This window comes from Rhinolophus hipposideros, assembly GCF_964194185.1.
Source record: "Rhinolophus hipposideros genome assembly, chromosome: 17".
NCBI classification, from domain to species: Eukaryota; Metazoa; Chordata; class Mammalia; order Chiroptera; family Rhinolophidae; genus Rhinolophus; species Rhinolophus hipposideros.
In genome coordinates, this window is record NC_138063.1 from 22,262,412 (window position 1) to 22,278,496 (window position 16,085).

The 16,085-nt window shown below is 51.7% G+C and overlaps 1 protein-coding gene across 1 annotated transcript in view; it reads right to left on the reverse strand.

The window, feature by feature from the left end:
* Positions 1 to 14,655, reverse strand: part of ARK2C (arkadia (RNF111) C-terminal like ring finger ubiquitin ligase 2C) — a 96,993-nt gene extending 82,338 nt beyond the window's left edge. Inside the window, exon 1 of the mRNA XM_081079011.1 lies at positions 14,159 to 14,655. Within this exon, the coding sequence (XP_080935137.1) occupies positions 14,159 to 14,219 (61 nt within the window). The 5' untranslated portion in view covers positions 14,220 to 14,655. The remainder of the gene's footprint in view (positions 1 to 14,158) is intronic.
* Positions 14,656 to 16,085: the final 1,430 nt, after the last annotated feature.

Consider the following 16,085-nt stretch of genomic DNA (forward strand, 5'->3'; position numbering starts at 1 on the left):
GCCACCTTCATGGCCTTTCTCTCAGTTGCCATTTCCCCTCAGAATAAGGGAGGTGCTTTGGGCCAGTGTTGAGCTAGACGACCCAGTTCTCATGCCAGCATTTCCCAAACTGTGCTCCATGCCCCACGTTCAAAGCATGTTTCTAGGAGTCACACACACTCACACACACACACACACACACACACACACACACACGAGTGCTGCACTCAGATAGTTTGGGAAAATGCTATGGAAGCAGAACCAAAGGGCTTCCTTTACTGCGGGACTTACCACAGCCTTTATCATGCTAATTTGAATGGGGACTCTTTAAGACAGGCGTGTAGTGTACAGCCTTTTCCATGTTGTTGGAACATGTAATTCATTTGCACCAACAATTTTTAACAGCTCAAGGGGTCCTGGTGCTTGGTGGGACAGTGTGGGAAGTGCTGCCCCAGGCCCTTACTTCAAGAGTCAGCTGCACCCCCACATTCTCCAGGTCTCTCTGACCCCACAGCCCCCTCCTCTGAACTCCCAGCGCCCCCAGCAGCTGGCCGTAATAACCTTATTGTTGTTCTTGCTGTGAGGAGGAGGATGCCTGATCGTCTTCTCGTGGGCATCTGTCAAGCCCCCAACCTTGTTTTCTAGATCCTCAAGGGCAATGCCCAGCCCCCGACCAGCACCCCAGACCTTAGCTCAGGACACTTAAAGCTCTGGGTGGATTGTGTGCACTTTGTTCTTGACAAAAGCCAACCAGCCAGCACACGTGCTCAGTGCCCATCACTGAGATGAGCCACACAAGTCCATGATCAAATCTGAGGCTCATTATAACCCTGTGGGGGTTACTAGGATTATTCCCATTTTATAGGTAGCAGTGCTGAGACTCAGAGAACTTTTTCCCCCTCGCCTCTGTTCCCCTTACCAAATTCAAAGTGCCTCGTAGGAGCAGGTGGGGGGTTCTGCATGTGGAAACTCCCCAGTAGGGAGCCATGTACAGTAAGAGGAGCCCCGTACTCGGTGCCAGAGGTCATGGTGGGCGCATTACATCTGCCATCTCATTTGATCCTCACGCAGCCTGGCAGGTAAGGAGTACCCCATTCTGGAGTAAGCAGGACCAGTGACCCGAGAGGGTTGTCCACTTCAGAGGGAGGTCACGAAACCCCTGGGCCAGCCTCACCATCTGCCCAGCTCTCCCCGGGAACAGCGCATGGACCCACGGGAGCCCTCAGGCAGTCTGGCTGGGCAGACTGATGGGAGAGGAGACAGAGAATTCCAGGGGGAATGGCCAGGGCCAGGGGGACGGGAGGAAGGGGACTGGAATGGGTGGGATGACAATGAAATGAGAGGCCCAATACTCCAGAAAAGAAAAAGAAAAATCAGAAAAGGTGACAGCCCCAGGACTCTGAACATTCCCCTCTTGGCTCCAACCTGGGCCTACGTGGGAGAGGGGGCAGGGCAGGGGGGCAGACTGAGCTGACAGCCTCCCCCAGGCAACAGAGCTACAGGTCTCCCTCCTCGAGCAACGGCTCGTTTCGCCTCTCCTGGGAGGCAGGCCCTCCTCACTTCTGCAGGTCTCAGTGACCTCTCCCCATCCAGGCCTCTGGCCAGCTATTTCCAGGCTGGACCACACTTTCAGGCCAGCGTGACCATGGCCTGTAGCTCAGCCCATGCGTTCTCCACCCACTTCATGGGTGCTCAAGGGTCTCTCCAGCTAGGCCGTAAGCCAGAAACTGTCTGTGCCTCAGTTGTCCACAGCTCAAAATAGATTCTCACGAACTGCTTATGCAAGTAACATGCCTGGCCCTTTCCTGTCTGTCTGTCCCCTTTGCACCCCCTTAGGACACCTCAAACTGTTCCAGACCCAAACAAACCAGGATGTGTGTTCAGAGTGGGGCAGGGGGTGTTGGGAATGGCCACCTTTTGCTAAGTACCTCCCAGGCTTTTGTGTGCTTTGTCCTCTGTGTGCAGCATAACTCTCTTCCTCCTCACGTCCCCATGACACTGGTATTAATAACGATTATCTTCAGTTTTTCTGATGAAGAGACTGAGGCTCAGAGAGGTCCCGAGTCACCCACGCAGAGGTGGTAAGGCCAGGAGTTGAACCCAAGACAGCCCGATGCCACAATCTGTGCATTTCTTGCTACCACTTGTTCTCCCCCAGCCATCCTCCAGAAGCCCCGGAAACTGCAGCCTTATCAGAGAGCAGGCTTCAAAGTCAAGGGGCCCTGAGTTTCTATTTGGGGAGATGAAAACCTTCTGGGGATAGAAAGTGGTGCTGGTGGCGCAACATCGTCATGATGGTTGTAAATGTACTTACTGCCACTGACTTGTACAGTAGAAAACGGCTAAAATGGCAGATTTTAAGCTAAATATATTTTACCACCGTGAAAAAAGCAGGAGGGTGGGGAGAGTCCTTAGGGTACCAGGGGCAGCCCCCACGGGTGTGCCCCAAAGGAAGGCCTCCCTCACATGCCTGTTCTTGGGGTTCATCTCCATCCCCCCACCTCCCGCCTCAGACCCTCGCTCCCAGGCCTGGCCCTGCCTCTCCAGACAGACACGTGGAGATCGGTCACCATATTGAAATGCCACCCTTCTCCCTCTGCCCCGTTAACCCCCATGCTGTCTTCAGCCTGGCCCATGAAGTGTCCCTTGCTGGGACTGCTAGAACTCGGACTGCTTCCAACTGGCCTTGCATCGAGACCCCGAAAAGACACTGGCCCTCAACAGACAGGGTCCCAATCCTGAAGGGATTCTTGGGAGCTGGCTTTGCGACTCCAGCCACCAGTCTTGGGTTTCTAGTTCTGTAGAGAGAAGACATTGCACCACCCAGAAACACTTCCCCCCAAGCAGCCAGCTATCAGAGGGCTGTGACACAACGCCGGCGTCCCAGCACTCCCGCCACAGGGGCCTGGCCTGGCCACCCGAAGGAACTGCATCCTTCAAGTTCTGTTTCTGCACAAAAGTTCATGCAAAATGTGCCATTGGTGACAGAAGATTTCCTTGTTTAGTTTAATATAAAAATCTGCTTTTCCCTACAGTTAGCAGTAAAACTGGAAACCATGCTGAGTTTTTCCTGTGGCGTGGCAAGGCCCTTTTTAGGGTGAGGGTTCTGCTCACTGCTCCACACCTGTCCGTCTCCCCTCTAGCCTGGATCCCCCCAGAGGGCAGGCCTGGCCCACCCACCCATGACGAGCACGAGGTAGGACTCTGCACGTACCAGCACACACTTAGTGAGTACCCATGAGATGAGTGGTATCTGCTAAGGGGTAGGGGATGGTGAAAACAGAGCATGTCTCTGACATCCTCCTCCCACCTTCCCATCCTTCTTGTTCCCTCTTTCCTCCACCTCTCTCCTAGGAGAACCTTGCACTGGTCAGGAACCCTTAAGGATGGGATGAGGATAGAATAGGAAAATGAAAATGGCATCCCAGGTTTATGTCTGGGCTTCTCCTCTACCTTCTCCATCATGCTCCCAGTTCGCTTGCCCAGGTGAGGGCAGGTTGGCTGTTGCTCCCTTCACCCCACATGACCTCTCTTCCCCCACACCTCCCTTAGTCCCATTCTTGCTGGTGGGGAGAGAGCTGGATTCCTCTGTCCTGGTGGGGCCCAAGCTCCCTCCTGCGGCCTCTCCCTGCCCATACCCCTGCCTCCTGGGCACCCCTGCCTGGGGCAGCCACAGTACCTCCCAGGCTGGAGCTGCCTTCCAGGCCCAGCTTCACTCAAAACAGCTGACTGAGCCCCCTCTTCAGGCCTGACCTCCACCTACGCCCCCGAGGATGAGGCCACCAAAGATGAAACCAAGGTCAGACATGACAATCCTGGTGTCCAAAAGGGATTCTGGTGAATGCCGACCGAACCAGGCTCTGTCCAGCTGCCTCTTCTGTCCTCTCTCGGTACCGAGTTGGGTACAGATACTACTGGGCCTTGGGTGAATGGCAGTGCCGGGAGCTTTGAAAAAGGGGACTGGCCTGTGGGCCCAGATCTCCCCCAGTCAGCGCCTCACCTTCCCCAGATTTCTCAGCTGTGGTCAGCAGGGCCAGGCCTCATAGATGTGTGGGGGGTGGGAAGGGGGCAGGATAGGACCTCCTCCTCAGTGCATTCCAGCTCTCCCTCCAGGAATGCCATGGAGGCTGAGCCACCCCCCACCTCTCCCAGGAAGGGCCACACTTGCACTTAAGGAAAGCCAGGGTCTCCAGCCCTGGGGTGGGCTGGGCACATTAACCCATGAGTGCCCACAGAGTTTGGGAGCAGAAGCAATTGTTGTAGGTGTGGGGTGGTCCTGGGGGGCAGGCAGCACTGCAAGGCCCCTGAGTCATGGGGAGGGAGGTGGTATGTAGGCCCTGGCAGCTGCGGGAGGAGAGCCAGAGCTAAGCAAGCTGGCTGGGGGAAGAGAAGGCTTGCGAGCGCCTCCACCCCCTTCCCTCCCGCTCACAGCCCAGAGGGGGAGCAGCAGCTGTTCCAAAGCTTCCTGCCCTTCCTTGAGACAGGTGTTGGCTGAATTCTCACTTCCTCCCAGCTCTGAGAGCTCCTCCACCCCCTGCCCTCCCCCGCAGGCTGGTGCTGAGTCAGCAGCCACCACTTCCTCTCCTGGGCTCTGGAGGCCACACTGCACAGCCACTGCCACCTTGGGAGAGGAGCTGAGCCCTGTGATGGGACAAGCCACCTGGGGGTAACTTCCTGGAGGGCTGTCCCCTGCCCAGTAGCAGCACAGGACAACATTAGGAACCAATGATATGTACAGGCACTTCTAGCTCCGAGGCCGAACAAGAGCAGCAGGGCCAGGAAGTAGGACCACCCCACAGCTCGGGACCCCCGTGGGGCTTGTGCTCACTGCCCTAGCACCAGCAGCCAGAAGTAACTGCCGCTCCCCTTCCCTCCTACAGCACAGCAGCCCGGCCAGTGGAAGGGTAAATGCCTATCTACTGAGCACTAAACTGCCCCGGAGAAAGGCAATGGAAATGTAAGTTCTTCTCAAGAGGAAATCACAGCTTTTTAGAGCAGGAGGGGACAATTAGGCCAATTATCTCCCTTGACAGATAGGAAGTGTGGGCGCAGAGCAGTCAGGCTCAGCCAACATGTCCTATGGGTGGTTACTGGCAGAGTGGGACTCACAGCCGGGGCTATTCCCACTGTACAGTGTGGCCTGTCTGAGCATGACCACTACGAATAATGTGAGTCGTCATTGTTACTGTTGCCTTTGGTTGGCTTCTCCCTTTGTTTCCTATGTATTCCTTCATGTGACAAGTCCTACGAAGCAGAAACAATGGGCCTATTGTTCCCATTTCACAGATGGGGAAACCGAGACCTGGTAGAGGACGTTGACTTGCTCAAGATCACAGTGGAAGTTTGTGACAGAACAAAGACCAGATCTCAGAATAGTTTATCAAACCTTCTTCCTTCCCTGAGCCCTCTCTTCCCTGCCCTCCTCTCCACCTACATGGGCCTGTTGATAGAAGGGGCTGATGGTGGGCAGAGAGACACGGGTGCTGTCAGACCTGTTCCACTAACCACCTCCTCCCAAACAGCAGCCCAGGGGAGGTGGTGGGCAGACCAGCACGGAGTGGCCCTGCATCCCAGGGCCATTTGCGTACCTCAGAAGCCACTGAGCCTGAGTACAGAGCGACCATGCAAGTGGAATATTACGCAGCCATTAAAAGTGATGCTTATGAAAACAATGTAGCAGAACATGGAAAGGCTTGTGATAAAATGTTAAGAAATGGAGAATACAAAATTGTTTATGACTGTGTTTACAGTTCTACATATATATGTATGAACCAAATCGTGGGAAGTCTTTTACTAACATGATCACAGAAGGATGGACTCCTAAGAGATTTTTTTTCCTTTGATCTGTTTTCCAAACTTTCCAAAATGTGATGATATGACTTCCGTGACATAACACTGATATAATGTCTCAAGGCACTGAGATGAACTGACAAAAAAATGGAAGATGTGCTCCCAACTTGGGAGCCAAAGTCCTCAGAAGGACACCCGATTATTTGTGCGGCAATCAGAGCAGAGTCCCCTCTGCCTTCCCAACAAGCCAGCCAGGCTCGCTCTGAGTTTAGGACTCACCACTCCGGTTCTGGCCCCCTGTTCATTTCCTACTTGGGAGGGGGGCGGTCTCTGGTCCACCGTGCACCTTCTTTGTCTTTCTGAGGCTCCTTTCAGGGGCCTGGGGCTCAGTGTTGGAAACTCAGACCCCCTCACAGCTTGGCTGGCCCTCAGCTGGACAAAGGCCTCTCCCAATACAGACAAGGAGCCTCGCTTTCCGAATTGGTCCCCCCAGACATGGAAGAAAAGTGGGGAGTCCTTTCCAGTTCTTGCCTGGGTCTCTTGCCTAGGGTTCCTAACAGCCGGTAGGCATGGCAGGCAGTGCAGGAAACACACGTGGCATCTCCATCTGGCTCAGCCATTTACAAGCTGGGATGGGGGAGGGTCGTGGCAAAGGCTTTCCCCACCTTCAGCCTCAGTTTCCTCCTCTGGTCCCCAGTTACCTCCTCACAGGCTGTGTCCAGGAGGAAATGAAATAACAGAAGAGAAAAAGGCTTGAATTGGGGGAAATCAGCTCTCTGCGGACAGGACCAATCCTGCGATCAGAGCCTGTGCCCCACCTGTCACCCCAGTTAACGTATCCCCATATTCTACTATCAGGGGGACTCCCGCCAGCTCCTCCTTCTCCCATGGGCAGCGACAACCTTTTTACAAACCTATGCAGGCAATAATCCTGGCACTTGCTTGCCTTGGGGTCTCTTTTCTCAAGAAGGCGAAAGTTGATAAAAGTTGTTCAAACTGATATGGGGCCCAGGGGTTCAGGAGAGTCAGTGTGGTAAGAAAGGTTGCTGAGTAATGAAAGATATATATGCATAACCAAAGAAGGGGATTTCAAGCACGGAGTGGTTTTTGAAGGGATGTCATGTAAATAGGAGGAATTTTTATTATTGAAGTTAATTTCCTACCCCAACCAAGTATTAGAAGTTGTCAAGTCCAGGACACTGCCACAGTCCCCTTCCCTCTGTCACTCTCAGCGTCTCAAATCCAGTCTGTTATTTGCACGCTGAACTCATCTCTCCCCAAAACTGTCTGTTTCTCCCATCTTCCCTGTCTGTCTTCGTGGTCCTATACTCTCCCAAGCACTCCAAATTTCCCTGTCCCTCCACATCGACTCAGTTCTCCTTACGTCCTCTTATAGTAAGGCCCCTGGTGTGAGGCCTTCTTTCCCATCCCCCAGTCCCCTGGTTTGGGCTTCCATCACCCCTGGAAGCCTGCCCCAGCCTCCTCCCTGGCCTCAGCCAGCCCCCTAGGCTCACCCCTGAGTCATCAGCAGCCAGAATAAATCGTTGAAACAGCACTGTCCCCAGAGAGGCCCCAATGGCTAAAAGAGCAAGTCCAAACTACTGCAGCTTCCAACAGCCTGGCCTTCAGCACCTGGCTTCCACACCTCTTCCTGCCTTATCTTCCATATTCTCCAGAACTCCTGCTGCTTAACTCCTGTGCTCTAGGGAAAACCACTGAAAGGCAGGGCAATGGTCCTGGTGCCACCTGTAGCTGTGCAAGGCAACAGGCCTGCACACACACACACACACACACACACACACACACACACACACCCACACACCCCTCTCCCTCCTCAGATGCACTTTCTGTTCTTGCCAAATCAGCAGAACCACTTGGCCTAGGCCATAGTCTCCCTCCTTCCCCACGCCCCACCTGGAGCTCTCCTCCTTCCTCGCTCCTTTGAGGCACACCTCAACCCCACCTCCTCAGCAAGGTCATCTCTAATTTTATTTGATCCCTCAGGCCAGTAAACTCCTACAGTTGTGGGGGATGGGGGACAGCCATCTCGCACATCCTAGGCACCTGCTGTGTCAGATACCTCCAAATAATCTAGACACACCTTGGCAGGTTGGTATTTATGACAGTTATTGTTTAAAGGACAGTCAGAACAGTGGCCTAAGTTCACCTTTCCAGGTCAAGACTGGGCTAGGACTCAACCCCAGACGGCTCCAAGCTCTTTCCTCCTCTCCAGTTGTCCTGCCATCCATTTGGGTACTTAGGTTTCCCCAGCATGAGTCTCAGGAGGGCAGTCACCCAGACCCTACATTGCTTTCGTATCCCCCTTTGCATGGCCCCAAGTAGGTATTCAGTAAACATTCATTAACTAAATGAACCAACAAGCGAAGAAATGAATGACTGAATAAATGGAGGTACAGGCATTGTGAGTGGTTCAGCTGTGGGGTTATGAATGTTTGCTTTTAGTTCTTAAGTCATCCGAAAAGTCTGAGTCTCTCTCTAAGATAAGCCCTCCCCTCTACCTACCCTCCCTCCCAATTCTCTTGGTCATCTGCAGCTAAACCATACTAGAAACAAATAAATACTAATTCACATTCACACTATGGTAAGCCAGGAATTTTTAAAGAGCCATTTAGATCCATAGAAAAACTAAGGCACAAATCTCTTGCCCATTTGTGGAACAGTGCTTGGGTTGGACTGCGAGATGCAATGTCACACCCTGAATCAGAAGCAAAGGCCTGTGTCTCCTGGCAGGAAAGGGGCCGCCACACTGTACTTGGATCCTGCACGGAGCGGTTGGCTTCCCTGGCCCAGAAAACCATTGTTTTCCAGGTGACACCGCAGCCTGCTTATTTAAAGATGGGAAGGACGTTGAGGGTGGGAGTAGGGAGGCAGGAGGTGAGCAAACTGCAAAAAGAGAGGTGACCCAGTCGCTGTCGTTTGCATACTAAGGCCTTGAGACTCTTGGTGGGCTTTTCTCCTAACCTTGAATGCTATGATCAGTATTTGCTTGTTTATGGGATACTATTATTTAAGAAAACTCATCAGTTAAGCGGACCTTATCTGATGCTAATAGTTTCAAGAGAGACATTCTCTAGTTCAGAAAGAAGAGCTGTAAACGAGTTGTGTTCCATCTTATTACAAAGTCTGTGGTATCGGATCCACGGAACCGCGGGCTGATCCAAAATCCTGGAGTCAAAACGTCATTAAAACAGGTATGTGTCGGAGAAAAGATATAAAGTACAATGGCTTTGTAGTGATTGGATTGTCCCATCAGAAGAAAAGATTCCTTCATATGAATGTGTTTATTCTGACAATCTGTGTGCAAATACAGTGTGCATTTGATAAGTTGCTAAAACATGACTTTGTATTCACCCACTAACTTTCTATAGTATTACTAGGTTATTAAACCATCCTCGAAATGTGTTGGTCCAATAATTCTGACACACATAACACTAACTTAGAAAAAATAAAATCTTGGAGTTGGTTAATATTGATCTAAGCCACTGTTCCTTAGGACAAAACAGGGTGATCACCTGACTTAGGTGGTTTTCTTATTATGGAGGTTGGGTTGGGAGTGGTTTATTGTATTTCTTAAACTAGGTACAACATGTAAAGTTTCGTGTAAACAAAAATAAAAGGAGGATGAGGAGAAGAAAAAGAAACCAAATCCTCGAAGACCTGCGTATCTCTTCTTGTACAACTACAGCATGCCCTCCCCTGGGGACGTCCATGTGTGTCCATGTGTCACAGTAAATCAGCTCAGCTTTCCCACTCGGGCTGGGGAGAGCGCGAGAACAAAGGGCTAGAGCAGCAAGGGCAGCCATGGGGGGAGAGGAGAGTTGCACCAAGTTGCACCAAGCCACAAAGAAGGCAAGGAACCCTGGCAGAGGGGCAGAGGCAAGCCCGTGAGACAGCCCAGAGGAGGGGCAGGGAAGGGGCGGGAGGAGAGGTATGTCAGCCAAGGAAAAGCAGGTCCAAAATGATGACCCTTTGAAAGAACCGTGAATTTCTTTAATCAACTGATTTCCTCAGTGTCTAAAATGCCTCATTTAGCAAGGCTTGTTCTGGGCCGAAATTGAATAGGTATAATTGACAAATGCTTGAATTTAGGTTCCACTCTGGGGGAAAAAAAATACCTCTCTACTGGCTTCTCAAATGTAATTATGGGACAAAGATACATTTTAAGGATTCTTTTTCCAATTCAATTTAGGGACATGTCCTGACTTCCCTCCTGATCCCTCCCTTTTCCCAAACTCACACACACACACACACACACACACACACACACACACACACACTCAGACAATGGCAGAGTTCTGGCTTTCTTTCTCAAAGAGAAGCACTAGGGCCACAGATAAGGCAGCTGTCAGGGACCAGGCTATAATCAGCTTTAACTGGCTCCCAGCCTGCAGAGGGCATAGACCCTCTTATTTCTATGCTAACAGGTCAGGCTGCTGGCCCTGGGATGAATGTGGGGGTTTCTCTTTCAAACTCTTCCTGATGCAACATCTGAATGTAAAACTTACGTTGCCAGTCCCAAGAATGTAACTATGCACACAGGAAAGGGTACTTTAAAATTCCAGATCATGGCTTCAACTACATGTAACATGTCACCCCAGCATGATTTAGAAGAACAGTCAATCAATGAGACAGTAAAAGTTAAAACATAACTAAAAATGGGTTTGTCAGGCAAGTCTGAAATGCTATAAGATTGCTAGTTAAGAACAGTATCCCTTTTCTCAACTAAGTGTTCTATCCCCTTCTCTTCACCAGCATAATAAAACCGAGTGACAGTGTAATTTGGAAACCAAGATGAAATGTGGAGGCTCCTGGCTACACAGGTGGCCAAAGATAGGGATTTTCTCTACCCATTTGAGCTGTTTGGGTGTGAGAGGACAACTGACCCTCCCATCACCCCAGACACCTATTATAAAAAGATATGGACTAGATGAAATTAAGGTTACCATATCTGTACTACAAAACAAAAGAAAAAAATTTAAAAAGAAAAGAAAAAGAAAAAGGCATTCACTCGAAATCTTACAATGGGAGGTGGGAGTGGTGGGTGGGTGAGGGTGGGGATAGAAAAGCAAGGGGGGATATCTAAACAGCAGGATACAACAATAAATGGGAAAACAGCAAGAGAAAAAGCACACTAGGTTAATATAGGAAACTAGTTCTTTATTGAGAGATTGTATATTAGTATTAGTGGATTCTGTGTGTAACAATGTTGTCATGCACACGATACAAAAAAAGAAAAAGAAAAAAAAAAAAAAGGCTGGGCCCACCATGCTTCGAAGGGCAACAGAACAAAAGCAGCGTACAATGAGCAGATGGCCCGGGCTACACGACCACAGTACGGTTCAGCAGGGTAACATCTCTAACCGAGCGCTGTACATTGTCAACTGGGGAATGTAAAAAAATACAGATCATGCTTTAGTTTTAGTACAAGAAAAGGTGAAAAAGATACACAACCAAAAGGATATTTGATACAGAAAAAATTACCCACAAAATAAGAACAGGAAGTAATTCAGCACAGCAGAACACGCTATCCCTGTTTAATGGAAAACCATTTTGCTGGGAATTCTTTTTTCTTCTTCCCCCCTCCACCCCTTTTCTTTCAGATTGCCACATGGCAATCTGGGGAGGCCACTTGGGACTTTATTTTGGAAGGGCCCTCGAAGTTAGGGGCCTTCTTCTTTCATTATTGCTCTGTTTTGTTTGTTGTTTCAAGCAGGTCTGGCCCACAAGACCACAGAAGGCAGCCGGCTGTTAAAGGGGCAGCTCGGCGGGCCACGGCGAATGTCCCAAGATGCTCTTGACATTGTCCGACTAAACAATTAAGACACTTTGGTATGGCTCCCCCTTAAGCCAGGGACCTTGCTGCACCAAATTTTCAGAGGCTACGGAGTAGCAGCAACTGTCATTTCATCAAAGATTTTCATCTATATTATTTTTTGCCTCCAGTTATATGTAATCTCTTCACTTATGCCTGGGTGCTACCAGGAAGCTAACTGATGACCACCCAGCTAAGTGGGAAATGGGGAGGTTACAGCCTCCAAGCCAAGGCAAAAGGAATCCACTTAACAGGGATTTACAGTGCAATGTACTCGGCTAAACAAGATGAAGATACAAAAATGGTTATTTCTCTACATCTATTCTGAAATGGCCTACATACATCCTATACTACTACAATGGAAACTAAAAAGAACAGATTTAAGCTGGCAAGCTATCTAATAGTTTTACAAGAAGACTGTGGTTTAGGACCTTGTTGGGTTAAGCATTAGTATCCTCTATCCGAAGGTCATGAATTCTTATCACATTGTGCTAAATTTTACCCACAGCCGGAGTCACCATCAGCCCTCGAATTTCCTGTGGGCGTGTTCGCCATGAAAGTAAACTTTGACTGACAGGCAGAATTTATTCTGTTGGATTTTTTTTGTTTGTTTGGGGGTGGTGGTTGGTATTAAAAATAAAAGGTAAAGGCAGCTGAGCAATTTGAATTTCAAAACACAGAATCGGCATCCTGCAATGGCATTTAGAGATTGGTGGTATTAATGAGGATGATAATGATTTAATCAGGATAATTATACTTTCAGGCTCAACATCCTTCTTAATCATTTTTGAATTTCTGCCTAGTGTAATGTTCCACACCCGTTTTCAGAGGAAATGCCAAGTAATAAGACATAATTGTGATTTGGGGCAGGAGGGATTGGCATTTCAAGGAGGACCTCATCCAGGCCCTCCCCCTTCCTATTCCCCACACACCCATCCCTCCATCGCCCCCCAATGCTAGGCCGGCCTGAGATAGGGGATACTGCCGCTTAAATAGCAATGCCTTCCTCAGATGGAGACAGGAGATGGTTAAGAGGGGTGTCACAATACAGCTAAATGCGGAGGCAGAGGGTCACAGCGCACACAGCAGCGAGTTGACCATTCACTGAGCTACACAATGAAGAAAAAAAAGATTTGATAAATGCAGAATGTCATCATTCTATCATCACACACAAAAAAAACTGCGGTTCAAACAGGCCTAAGAGGGCCAACCTTGCCTTTTAGGTTCCGGGGAGAGGCGTGGGGTTGGGACAGCTGGGATGGAAGAAAGAGGGCTGGGCTTTCATTTTCTCGCCCAATCGGGCCCCTGGGGCGCACTGAAGTGCTGGCCCCGCGACCCCACCCCCCACTCAGACTTGGTGGAGCAGCCCTGGTCGCAGGGGGAAGACATCATTCTGTGCGTGAGGGAGGGCGGGGGGAGGGCTTTAGCCCGCAGGGATTTAAGGAGACGTGGAGTGGGAAAGGAAAGAAGAAACATTTCCAAGAAGAGAAATTGCGAGTCCAGACGCAGAATACAAAAAGGAAAAAAAAAAAAAAGAATCTAGATGCATCTCGGATTTACTTTGGGAGGTGGGAATTTTTGATTAAAAGGAAATGGAAGAAATGGGTGGGGGGGAGAAGAGGGGGAAATCAAGCTATTGTAGCAGAAGGGGAGGGAAAGGGATGTGGGGAAGGGGACCGTGCAAACACACCCCATATATCACAGTTAAAAACAAAGCCTGCGCCGGCCTGCTGCTTGGCCAATGCCTGCCCGGGGCAGAGGCCTGACCATGGGGCAGCTTCCCACCTCATCCTCGCACACAGCAACACCCAAGAACCGGGCACCGCGCTCTGTCTGGGCCCAGGGGTGCAGAGCAGTGCATGTCTGACTCTCCGAGGCGTGCACACTCTTGCACACACAGACACACACACACACACACACGCATCTTGAACCCCTGAATGCAACTGTCATACAAAGACAATGGGGGCTAAAGGGGATAGCACAAGGGCGACACATACTTAAAGGGTTAAAGGGAGAAAAGAATGGGATTGGAAATCATGCAAGTGCCCACGAGAGGGTGGGGGCTGGGGCCTGGGATGGGGCAGATACCAGATCCCAGCTAGTCAGTCCTCGGTATCAACGGCCAAAGAATGAAATACAAACACAAATGACACAAAACACACATGTACCTCAAAAACAGCAAATCATGGAAAACCAAGTATGTTTCCACACACAGAAACACACGCACGCGCGCGCACACACACACACAGTCATGAGTCTCTCTCCGTCTTTCGATCATACAGGGCTAGGTATTCGGGGAAGGGGCTGTGACTGGGAGGAACTGCATCCGCCGCAAAGAATAAAAAATGGGGCTGGGGATTCACCAGAGCCTAACTTCACTGCAAAAGCTCCCACGAGGTCGGCCGCCTCCACACTCGGGGGTCCCCCCAAAAGAGAACGGGGAGAAGAGACTGCTCGCCTGATCCCCGCGGGTGTGCCCGGAGCCCCCCCGCCCGCAGCGCCCGCCCCCGCGGCCACCCACGCTCCGAAGCGGACCCCGAAAGGAAAAAGCGATACCTCTGTTGCGCACAGAGCCAAACACGGGAAGCACGAGATAGCCGACGTGGACCAGGACCATCCTGGCTCCTCGCGCGGCGGCTGCGCGCGGGCCCTTTGTGGCGCGGCTCCGGGGCGCGGGCGCGGGCGGCGGGGCTGCGGGAGCCGCCGGGGCGGGAGGCGGAGCGCGGGGCGCGGGCGGCGGGGCGGCGGCTGGCGCGGAGGCAGATGGCCCATGGACAGGCTCCCTTTCCGGCCCCTCTCGACATTCAAAGGCGCTGGGGCCGCAGCTGCCGCCACACAAAGGCGCGCGCAGCCAATGGGAGCGGAGCGCAGCGCGGCGCGGCCTCGCCGAAACCGCGGGGGACAGCGGGGACCGCGGGCGCGCGGGTGGGGGGGCGCGGGGAGGGCGGGGTGCCGGCCGGGGGGGCTCGGGCGGCCAATCGCAGTGGCCCGCGGCCGGGCGCGGGAGTGGGGGGGCGGGGGCCGCCCCGGAGACGCGTGGAGCCCAGCGCCGACCCTTGGCCGCCCGCAGGCCGGAGCGCGCGCGCGAGAAGGGCCCTGCGCACAGACTCGGGCGGCGTGCACACGCAACGTGCACACACCGAGTGGGACGTGCACCCAGACATGTGGAAGTGCCCTCGTGCGTGCGGAGAGACAGGCACGAGCGCACCAAGTGCACACGACCCTGAGGTCCTTGCACACCGCGCACGGGTCACTTGGGGACGTGCGCAGGGAGGCTGGCGCACGTGCAGAGCCCGACTGCGGGCACAAGTGAAGCTGGAAAGCGAGCAAACAGGCGCACACAGAACCCAGGCACTGTCACACAGACATGCACACACCAAAATCCCTGTTAACGCAGGAAGGGTGCCAGGAACACATTCCCAAAGACACACAGAGCGGACACACAATGCAGATATATACACAATGCAGATATGTACGCTCCTTGCCTGTCGCACCACTGTGCTGCTCTTGCAGAGCACAAAACTGGCAATAATTATTCGTTGAATTGAAAATCACTCATCCACCGAGATATGTGCACACATTCTATACAGAGACACACCCAGAAAACCCAGAGTCATTCAACCCACATTCGTTCCACTCTGACACAAGCACAACCAGCCATGTGTGCAGACACGCCCACTTCCACAGGAGGCAGGCACACATATGACATCAGGGCTACCAGGTTCCTTAGAGTCACACGTGGAGGCACAGCCTCGCTGTCACGTGTGGCCTGTGTCTGGCCTACCGGGTACAAGCAAGACAGAAGCCCTGCAGCCCTGTTGTCAGGTGGACTGCGAAGATTGTTCCTGCACACTCAGCCCACCAGCTATGAAAACTCTCAGCACAATCCTCAGTCTATGCTTGGGGGTGGGGGGGACAGAGCATCCACAAGAGGAAAGATAGAGGCCATGTCCTGCATCGGGATTTGTCTTCAAAACCCAGTGGCTCTTTTATTTAATGAATTGGGTAAAAAACGAGATGGTAAAATCACAGTGTGTGGAACTGGAAGGAATCTAATCCAACCCAACTTGCCATTCTTCTAGAGATAAGGAAAAGGAGGACCATTCATTGAATACATGTTGTACTTGTGTCAGGGCATAGGACAGTGATGCAGGTCCTCCTGAGACCCCAACCCTTGCAGCCCAGAGGGCACCTCGGAAATGTAAACACAATGGTCATAAAGCCTGCCAGGTGCAGAGATGGGCATCAGCACAGGGTGGTGGAAGGCGATACCTAGGAGGGGTGCCTAGGCCAGTGGGTGGGAGGTAGGGAGGGCAGTTGATTCCAGAAAGTGACTTCTAAGCTGAGACTTGAAGAATGACAAACAGAAGTGAGAGGAGGCAAAGGAGAAGACAGCAAAGGGAAAACCATAGGCTGGCTTTGCCAAGACAGTTACCACATTCAGCGATGCCGGCAGGTAGGATCCCAGTTCACCTTTTTCTCT